Here is a 10,663-nt window from a genome sequence, read left to right as displayed (position 1 = left end):
ATTGGTGTTCGTTTTCACTTTCCAACAACATTAGAAAACATTTTTGATATACCTTAATCGCTAGGATCGAGCAGTAAGCTCGGTGAATCCTTCAAACACAATCCTCGGAAGCATTCCTCGGCATAACACTCATGAGGGTCCCATTTGGATGAATTAGACAAAGCAGTTGAATGAATTACTGTCATAAAGAGTATGTACAATAAGAAGTTTTCAATCGTGGTGCTTTTCTTGGACTGACTTCATAATTAAGTAATATGTGAATTATCAGAATGATGCTTCGGGACATAATTGCAATTATTTGAGCCTAATTGTATATGTCTGATTGATCCCTCAGCTAGCTCAACAAAAGCTCAATCGGACTGCATTTGAATCAGAAGAAAATTCTACAAATTTGGAAATAATTTAATTGAGTCAATTTATTCAATGTGGAATTAAATTAAGTGATCGTGAGAATTGTTCAACTAGAGAATTTAATTAAATAATTTTCTTGAAAAATTAATTTGGAAAATTTTAGTGAATTTTGGAAAAATTAATTTTGATCAAGTAAAATTAAATTAATCAAATTAATTAAAATAAATATGATATTTTTAGAAATCAATTTTCAAGTCAAACAATTAGCACAATGGGTAATTGAACTTGAAAATTAGACCCGAGATCGAAAATTGAACTCGAGAACCAAAACTTGAGATCGAAACCCAAAAACTAGTTGAATCATGCCCTATGTATGAAACTGAGTCGACAGTCCAATCGATGGCTGGTAGTTAAGTTAGTTATTACTATAGTTAGGTTTTAATTGCTTAGTAAACCTTCAAACTTTCTTATAGTTACATTTTAATCCTACTTTGATATTATTCAGTTTTTTTACTTTCTTTTGTTAAAAACCCGTTTTTTTTTTTTATGTTCTTGCTTATTATTCTTGCCTCCATTGTTGTGCAATCCAAGCTTTGGTAAGAAAGTTTAAATTTTTATCGATTTTTTTAGGGTTAAAGTTAATGGTGGTTTTTTTTTTTTAATTTCTTCTTGTTAATGAGTGGTTAAATATCTAGGTGATGGTTGATGGAAATGATGGGTAATTGATTTTTGGGTTCGAGACTAAATTGCAAAATTAGACTAAATTGAATAGACTTAAAAACTTAATATTGACGCCCCTAAGGGAAAATCAAGATAAGTGAGATCAATAGGAGATCTTATTGAGCATCAATTTGATAAGTCCCAGATTAGTTTGTGAGGTCGAGAGATAAATTGGACTAATTTGTCGAAATTGGTAAAGTTGAAGTCGAGAGGTAAAACGAAACCAATTTAGGAGTAATAATAATTTAGATACCTAATTCGAAAGTCAACCAACCATTCCTTGTTATCGTATTTGATAGTTGTGAAGTTTGCTTTCTTTACAATTTGATTATTTATTAGTTTTAGGTAATTAATTGGTATAATCATACTCTTGACTGGTCTGTCGTACTATAGTATTTAGCGAGTAGTTAATTAGACTCATTAATTCGCATGCTCTTAACTTAGGAATTTGCTTAATTGCCAATTCTTATGGGTTCGATTCTTGGAATACTTTAATGTTTCATTAGACATTATAAATATTACAACTGACCTGTAACGCTTATAATAAAACCGCAATAGTTATATTTTTTTAGTGTTAATTCTATGCCTAGCCACGGTGTTCGTGCGTTGGAGGTTGGCATGCAGTCAGCCTCGTTGCAGCAGTGTCGCGACATGGAAGGCAATATACTCTTTTTTGGCACGTTTAGGTCGGTGTCACAACATCCCATAGTGTGTGTCACGGCATAGTAGACAATATGCTCCTTAGGTAGTCTGGAGGTGGTGTTGCGACATCAGAGCTGGGTGTTACAACATCAAGAGCAATCCATTGTTAGATCGTATGCCCTAAGTGTAGTATTTTCGTCTAAGTACACTTACAATTTTTCGAATAGATTGATTAATAAAATTATTCATGAATTACATTAATAATTTGTTTATTGTCCTCACATGATTTTTACACCCAAAGCAAGATAAAAGCAAATACTACTCACTCATTGTCTAATGTTTAATTAATACTAAGCAGTGTTACGTGATTGGATCGTAATACAAAAGACAAACTTATATAATTGATTACAAACTAAAATGATTTATATAATTGTTATTATAAAAATAAAAGCATACGAGGCAAATTCTAAAAAGCTAGTAAGAAAACCAAACTGAATAGAATGATTATGAGGGGAGGAGAAGATTCAGCACAAAGTTTGTCTACTAAAATCAATCAGATACAAAAATAAATAATCACATAATTAAATATACTTAAGCATTAATTAAATAAATTAAAATTGATTGTTTCAAATCTTCATATTTCTTCTCTCTCCGGGCACGGGACTGATTTATTAAGCTTTGTATTTCTGGGGGGTTATTTACTACTATCTCTCTCTCTTCTTTTTCAAAAAACAAAATTACTTCCTCTCTCTAGGGTTTCGAAGGGAAAACTTTCAGAGAACCCCGGAGGGTACTCCCACCCTAACCCTAATTGTAGGGTTGTTACAGCTTACACGACAAGTTTATTGTGGTTATTTGATTCACGAGATTCAATTTGTTTTCTGGGAAGAATAAAAAATAGAGAGGAAATCAATTTTACTTTAGCGTCTCCAACGACGTTGCGGATCGTCTTTTTGATGCAATTTCTACGTTGATTTCATGTTTCTGGTGAGTTTAAACCTAATTTCGTATTTTTCCTTTCGATTTTCTCTTTTTTTTCATTTGCTGCCGAAAGGATTGCAGTTGCTTGCGTATATTTTTATTTGTTAGGGTTTTTCGAATTGTTTTTGATTGTTTCGTTCACTGGCTAAACAATTTATGGTAAAAACGAAAAACAAGGCATAAGTCAGAACAAGGAACACAGAAAGTGAGGGGGAGTGTGAAGGAAAAGAGCTAGAGCTGTTAGGTGGATTTGCTCTTAGATTGACCAATTTATTTGCTAGGAGAGAGCTAGCCATTTTATTTTTGATGATTTAGCATCAATTGATTAATGAATTTTCTTCCTGAGAATAGATGTCTTTTATTTGTTTTCATCTTGCTTACCTTTTCGGATAGGTTTTTAGTTCATGGTGTTTGGTAGATGCTGAATGATTGCTAGTATGGACTTAAATGCTTCACCAGTACCTGAAGATGATGAAGAGATATATGAAAGACATATTGAACATTACTCTGCACAAGAAGAACATGTAGAATCTGCAGTTGAAATTTCGCGGCGGGTACTTCTCTGAATCTTTTATTTGTTTTCATCAATCATTGATTGGGGATGGTTCTGGCCTTTATTTATTTATTTTGATTTCTGGTAAGCATGATTTAGGCAGTGTCAGAATGAATCATTCTCAGCAATGAAGGATAGGCCAAGGTAGTGTTGTAGATGAAACAGATATTTTTTGTTTCATGTGAGCATGAGATGCTGAAGTTGTCTGGGTTAATGTAGTTGATTTGGAGTGGTAGCCACTTATTGGCTACTTAAAAAGTTAAAATCTAGTGGTGAAGGGACGTGGTGGCTTGTGTATGCTGAAAATTCTTTCCTCTTCAAAGGATTTATATATGTGTTTGTGTTCATAATTTTTTATTGTTATTATTATTTAACATGAAGGTTCGGTTACTCTTTCCTTTTTCATTTTACATTTCCCTTATCTGTTTCCTGTCTAGTTTATTCATGTTATGCTGTGATATTTTTGTTTCACTCTTTAAAAGGTTTTTAATCTTCATATTTTTGCATCAATTTTCATTCATGCATGGTAATGGAATTTGCTTCTTTTAGGAACGTGAAGAAAGACGGAAGAGATTGAGAAGAGACCGATCGGATGACCGGCCAGTCCATGTCTCTCAGCCTCCTGTACATGATCACTTCTATCAAAATAGGAATCCCAGGTCTTATGATAAAAGCAGGATCCCTCCTGGTAAGACCGCTGACATTGCACACTAATTGCTAACTAGTCTCAGGGTTACTATCAATGTATTTTTAATAATCTTGGTATTCCATTGCCAAATATTGTAGTGCTTTGAAGTTTATGTTTGGTGTTGTTCTGTACTTCTTTTTTATTGTTAGTCATTTCATTTTTATGCTTAAGTTGGTGATTTGATTGATTTATTAACATTTCAAATTTACATTGTTGTTTAAGACATCACATTTTTTTTAAAAACCTTTTCTAATCTTTTTGCAGGTTGGCTGGATTGTCCTTCAGTTGGTCAGGAAATAGGCTGTATTATTCCTTCTAAGGTTCCACTTGGTGAATCTTATAACGACTGTGTTCCTCCTGGTAAAAGATACTCTTTTAAGCAAGTGATTCATCAGCAAAGAGTTCTAGGAAGAAAGGTATATGGACAATGTTGCTTTGACAATGTTAATATCTTTTTAATTATCCCATAAAATGCAAATCGGATCTTTTCTGTCATCATCTCTATCATATAAGTGGCGCGTCAAATTTTTTTGTGAAGGACTCTAGAAATCCTCAAATGCAGGTTCATGTTATGAAAATGCATATAGGGACTCAGCTGGTTATATAAATCTAGGTAGTAGACATGCTTGTATCATTCATGATTTACAAAACTATTTATTTTAAGGATGTGCGACAATGCCTTTGTGCATGTTACAAAAATAAGTTAGACATTAGTTTCTGTTGGATAAGACTTGTAAAATGAGTTAGGTAATTGGAGAATAATTTTTACCTTACCTGCATGTTCTGTTTTCAGCTTGGTTTGGTGATTGATTTGACGAACACATCTCGTTACTATCAAACTACAGACCTGAAGAGAGAAGGCATTAAGCATGTAAAGGTGAGCATAGGTTTAGTATAGTTTACTGCTTGTCTTATTGCTTTCAGCTTTGTTTTAACTTTTTGGTTTTTGCTCTAGATTCAATGCAAAGGAAGAGATTCTGTACCTGAGAATGTGGCTGTAAATACCTTTGTTTACGAGGTACTTTTGCTATGATGCTTGTTTTTTGTTTCTACTAGAATGTCTGCTGTTATCTCTTCTTAAATGTGATTCCTGTGATAGTTTAAGTCCCAACTCCCACAGTTCATTTATCAATTGACGACCGAAGTTGTGGCTGGTATTATATGATTCCTTATTGTCTTGGCAAAGCCAACAAGCTACCGTCTTGTAATCTCAAACACATGTTAGATGTTATCTCATGATCACCAATCACCCCACTTCTTCTGATTGAACTTGTACTTATTTACATGTGGCATGCAGATTCTAATTATTACAGATTCATGAGTTACTTATTCTAATGTGCTGTAACCAATTAATGCATTTTCCACGTAATTTGTTTATCAGGTGTCGCAATTCCTCCTACGTCAAAAATCAAAGAAATATATTCTTGTTCATTGTACCCATGGGCATAACCGTACTGGATACATGATTATTCACTATCTTATGCGATCACAATCAATGTCTGTTACTCAGGTCAGTTATTCTTTGTTGCATTAATCTTTTAAACATCATTTAGAAATTCATAGAGTAACATCATTTTTTCTTTTTCCTTTTGTGCAGGCGATAAAAATTTTCAATGAGGCACGCCCTCCAGGAATCTACAAACCTGACTACATTGATGCTCTGTATGCATTTTATCATGAAAGAAGGCCTGAAATGGTCGTCTGCCCTTCAACTCCTGAGTGGAAGAGGTCTTCTGACCTTGATCTCAACGGTGATGCTGTTGCAGATGACGACGATGATGATGGAGGTGGAGGTCCAGCTGCATTACCTGTACGGATGACCTTGTAGTATTTTTGTTTTTTCATCCCTTTTTTTTTTGTATGTATTAGCTTCATAAGGGCTTTAAAAAGTACTTTGATATATCAAGCCTTTTATATCCATTGCTTCTCTTCCATATAGAAGTTAGATTTTTGTTTCTCTTTCATATGGAAAAGGTTAGATTTTTACTTTTTTTTATTATCAGAAAATGACATATTTTGATAAATATTATGTTTGGGGTTATCTTCATTGGTAGCATATGAAACTTCTGCTGGTGGTCGGTTTCCTTTTTCTCCCCTAACCGTGTAGATTATAGAGGAGGTGTTTTTTTGTGTTATGACAAACTTTCAAATTGTATTAAGGTTTGTTGTTAAGGTCTTGCTAATTGATACTGAGGTATGCTTGTTTATGTTTCATCTAGCTTTATATATCACGTTTCAGTTTTGCTCAAGTTTTGGAACAAGTATTTTGTTTAGATTTCAACTTTGATAAGTCCTTTTTGATATCAGGAGAATCATGAAACAGATGCAGTGTTGACAAATGATGACATTTTGGGAGATGAAATACCTCGTGACCAACTGGAATCAATGCGGTCATTCTGCTACCAGACATTGAAGTTAAATCTTGGAGTATGCACTTTAAATCAGTATATTTTTAGCTACTTATTCACGTTATTGAGTCTATGAGATTTAGAGAGAAATAGTTTTCATCAAATTTGTGATAGACAACATTCACAGCTTTTTTATCCACCTTTTTTATTGCTTTACATTTTATGTGATGATTTCCTGGAAGGCAATTAAATGATGACTTGGTAGGCTTTTTTTTGCTTTGAATATGGTAGCATGACTTGTAATGATAATATCTAAATTATAAGAATATTTTCTCTGAACGATAACATTAAGAGAACTTCACCATTTGATAAAGCCAAAACTGTTGAAAACTTGAATACCTTCTTTTCAGTTAATTCTTTCTCTTTGTGTTTTACTCATAAGAGTTTTGGTTTAACATGAGCTCTGGCATTCCCATTTCTTGAAAGCAGGTAAGAGGACATGCACAATTTCCGGGATCGCATCCAGTTTCACTTAACAGGTCCTCTAGATGTTAATTTCTTTCTTAATATCCTCTGGGATAAAGTGAATGTTGAGCTAGTCCTACTTGGTCTATTTTGTTATTATTATATTTTGGTCTGGAATCTTTATATAAAAAAATGATTTCGCTATGTTTGTGCTTACAGGGACAATCTACAACTTTTAAGGCAACGTTATTATTATGCTACTTGGAAAGCGGATGGAACACGATATATGATGTTAATAACTGTTGATGGTTGTTACTTAATTGATAGGAGTTTTAATTTCCGAAGGGTTCAGATGAGGTTCCCAGCCAGACACCCAAATGAAGTATGTATTTGCATATCTACTTTTCTTAGGAAAACTTTGGGAATTTAGTGTCTTACAAATCTTATTAATTTGACATAATTTTCAATTTGCAAGGGTATAGGGGAGAGAACTCATCATTTCACATTGCTTGATGGTGAAATGGTAATAGACACCTTGCCAGACTCGCAAAAGCAAGAGAGAAGATATCTCATTTATGATATGATGGCAATTAACACTGTTTCTATTGTAGAGGTTGGTTGTGCTTATTTGTTACAATTTTTTTCTTTTTATTGTCTTTCCAATTTGGCATTGTAACTATATTACCTAACTGATAGTTGAGTTGAAGTCTTTCTCTATAGTTATTTAATCTTACTTTACTCTAGGCTTCTGAAGACTATATTTTAAACATTTTTAGTCGGGCTTGTCAGAAATGCTTTTTGTCTTAAGTTTCTTTAGGTTTTGATCTCCCTAACCCAATTCCCGAAAAGCATTATTTTGATTAGGAACTGCTTGTCATTCAATTGGGTAATGATTACGAAGTAAAGTTTGTGAAGGGAGCTTTTGTTGGTTTCCCTTACTGATTTCCGTTGCTGTTTTTATTCTGGAATTCGACAGTGGAGCCAAGCCATTAAATCTAGGAGTAGATTGAAATTCAGAGACAATGGTTTTTTAATTTTCAGAATCATGTTTTCTCCATTTTCTCATAAAAATCTGATGCAGCGGCCCTTCTATGAACGATGGAAAATGCTGGAAAAAGAAGTGATTGAGCCTCGAAATTATGAACGGCAGAACATTTACCAGAGCAGGAATCCTTACTATCGATATGACCTTGAACCCTTCAGGGTACGTATTGAGGAGCACTGATTCTTAATATACTGGTCTATTTCCTACCTTTGTGGAGATAGGCTGAGAATATGCTTAATTCTGTTATTAGGTGCGGAGGAAGGATTTTTGGTTGCTATCCACTGTAAATAAGGTTTTGAAGGAATTTATCCCTAGGCTCTCTCATGAGGCAGATGGTCTTATTTTTCAGGTGATTGAAGAGGATTACTGGATTATGAATCTCAAATCTTTCAGTCTTTTTTATTTTACTAATTCTCTTGTTATGTAAATGATCTTTTGATTGGATATTTAGTATGTCAGCATTTGTACATATATTCATCCAACATCTTTTCTAGTTTCACACACTATGTCCTGCCCATCCATGTATCTTTAGACTTTGTGGTACTTACACATGCAATGTTATGAAAATCACTGGTTTTTTTTTCTTGCCAGGGTTGGGATGATCCGTATGTACCTCGCACTCATGAAGGTCTTCTGAAATGGAAATATGCTCGGCTGAACTCTGTTGACTTTCTATTTGAGGTTGTGCCTCATTTTCCTTTTAATTGGTTTTTTATGTTAAATTTTGGCTTAAAAAATTTGATGACATTGATCCTAAACTGAAAGCTTTATGCATCTACAGATTAGCAGTGATGATCGTCCACAACTTTATCTCTTTGAACGGGGAAAAAGGAAGTTGATGGATAGGGATACAGTTGAATTCAGAGGTTACTGTTAATTGCGTTTATTGTGTTTTTCTGCTTCATTTGAAGTCATGACCATTGGTATTGATTTTCTTTTCTTGTAATTCTCTGAATTACTTGCAGATGTTTCAGATCCTCCATCTTCATTCTCTGGGAAGATTATCGAGTGTTCTTGGGATCCTGATCAGCAGGTGTGGGTCTATATGCGGATCAGGACAGATAAGTCGACTCCAAACGATTTCAATACTTTCAAGAAGGTCGGTCGGACTGTCTGCCTCATTGCTAAGTTGAGAAATAGTTTTTAAAATATTGTTGCGGAGCTAACTGCAGTAAGATTTTTGTTTATGCAAAGAACAGGTAATGCGAAGTATAAAGGATAATATCACAGACGAAATCTTATTAAATGAGATTAATGAGATTATTCGGTTGCCCATGTATGCCGATAGAATAAGGATGGACAGCAAGGCTTCAGCACGACGCAAGTGACATTGGGTTGTGCAGTTGCTTGAGATATCAGTATTGGACGGCTTGGGTGTGCTGTGGTTTCTTATGGCGTTAAGTTAGGTGCATAATGAGGCGGTTGTGTTGAGCAGATGACGTTGATGAATCGGGTGGGTCACTGGGATATGATGTATTGTAATTAAAATCTGTCAAAATCTTTGTGGTGAGTGGTATGATCCAGGCAGCGGTGCAATAGTTCTCGAATAGTGTTACGCCAAGTTGAGTTGAAAGGTGGTCTGAGACTAATTTTCTTATAGTTGGCCAGATCAAAGAGGATTTAGCATTGCAGCATGCATGCATTTAGGGTAACCAATGTATATTATTGTTTATTGTTTCATTTTAATATTTTGACCCCGTCCTAGTGCTAGTGGTTGAATTAATTTAGTATTGTTTGGTCCTAAACAACCGCACCATATTGGATCTCAACACATCACTTAAACCAAATGATAATATATGTCTTAGGGCGTTAGATCTCTCAAAATTAGACACAGCCAAGTTGACATCGATCTTGCGTTGTCTTAATTTTCTTTTTTCATTTTTCCCTTTTTTGATTAAGGAGGCCTGAGATTGTGTTATTGTCGAAATTGAATTTCTTTTTGAGATTACATGAATGCATTTAAGACTATGTTATGTTTGGTCTATACAAGATTATTATCCGTGCATGCTCAGTTAGCATGTTATGATTTTCGGTATTAGATTTGCTCCTCAAAAGGATTATTATGCTACTAAACCATTCAAGCATATTCTATTTCAATTCTGTCAATCAGGTGATGCAGCGATTTATCAACTTAGGTGATTAAACTAGGTTTAAACTTATACAAAACCTACTTGTGAGATGACCATCAAAGTGAAGAGTTGAGTTCAAATGAACAACCATAAATTCTGCGTTATAGATGCTAAAGTAGGCATTAAAATACTTCGGTACAAAGGCGATGCTTTCATGTTTTTCAATTTTAGTGAACTTAGATTTCAAAATTTGGGCAATTCTTTGGTCAAGAAACTTTGTACAAAAGTTGGTCTTGGTCCAATTTTTATAGTTTTTAGTTAATCAACCACATAAGGTGAAGAGAAATAAGCGAGTGTAGCACGGAAATCAAGCATGAATGGGCTCCATTCCTTGGATGAAAACTCAAAAAAAGGGAGAGGTCTTTCTTGCGAGCATTATTTTTTTGCTCACCATCTTTCCAACTCCAAGCATGTTTTTTTTTTCAACTCACCATCTTTCGAAGCATTATTGATTGGCTCAACTTGTAAATACAAAAAAAAAAAGGGAGTGGTAAAAAAAAAAGGAACAAAAGACTCGTCTTTGCCTTTTCCCTACCCCCTCTCACCTCTGAAAGAACTGATGATTCTCATGCAATGTTAGTATACAATAGTTGAGGAGCTCCTTTATTTTATTGTAAAATATCAAAGCATGTGATATGAGTCAGTCGTAGTATAGGTTTCATAGGCCTTATAATAATAAACCACATCAAAGGCAAGATCTGTTTGGAATATATCTGCAAATCCCTAAGAAGGTTTGCCTAG

The 10,663-nt window shown here is 34.3% G+C and overlaps 1 protein-coding gene across 2 annotated transcripts; it reads left to right on the top strand.

Moving 5' to 3' along the window:
• The first annotated feature begins 2,372 nt into the window (after positions 1–2,372).
• LOC105761849 (uncharacterized) lies at positions 2,373–9,782 on the top strand. 2 transcript variants are annotated; one of them, XM_012579793.2, is made up of 18 exons: positions 2,373–2,700; positions 3,096–3,248; positions 3,797–3,935; positions 4,200–4,351; positions 4,729–4,812; positions 4,891–4,953; positions 5,317–5,445; positions 5,533–5,745; positions 6,243–6,362; positions 6,773–6,822; positions 6,968–7,130; positions 7,224–7,361; positions 7,830–7,952; positions 8,044–8,142; positions 8,385–8,474; positions 8,575–8,659; positions 8,759–8,892; positions 8,993–9,782. In XM_012579793.2, the coding sequence occupies exons 2-18, from the start codon at positions 3,120–3,122 to the stop codon at positions 9,119–9,121; spliced, it is 2,040 nt and encodes a 679-aa protein (XP_012435247.1). In that variant the 5' UTR covers positions 2,373–2,700; positions 3,096–3,119; the 3' UTR covers positions 9,122–9,782. The 2 variants fall into 2 exon arrangements, with proteins under 2 accessions (XP_012435247.1, XP_012435246.1); XM_012579792.2 differs by having other exon boundaries at positions 2,374–2,700; positions 3,088–3,248.
• The last annotated feature ends 881 nt before the right edge of the window (positions 9,783–10,663 follow it).

Source organism: Gossypium raimondii, chromosome 11 (genome assembly GCF_025698545.1).
Source record: "Gossypium raimondii isolate GPD5lz chromosome 11, ASM2569854v1, whole genome shotgun sequence".
NCBI classification, from domain to species: Eukaryota; Viridiplantae; Streptophyta; class Magnoliopsida; order Malvales; family Malvaceae; genus Gossypium; species Gossypium raimondii.
Note: the sequence above shows the minus strand (reverse complement) of the source record. Positions and strands in the feature narration are given on the sequence as shown.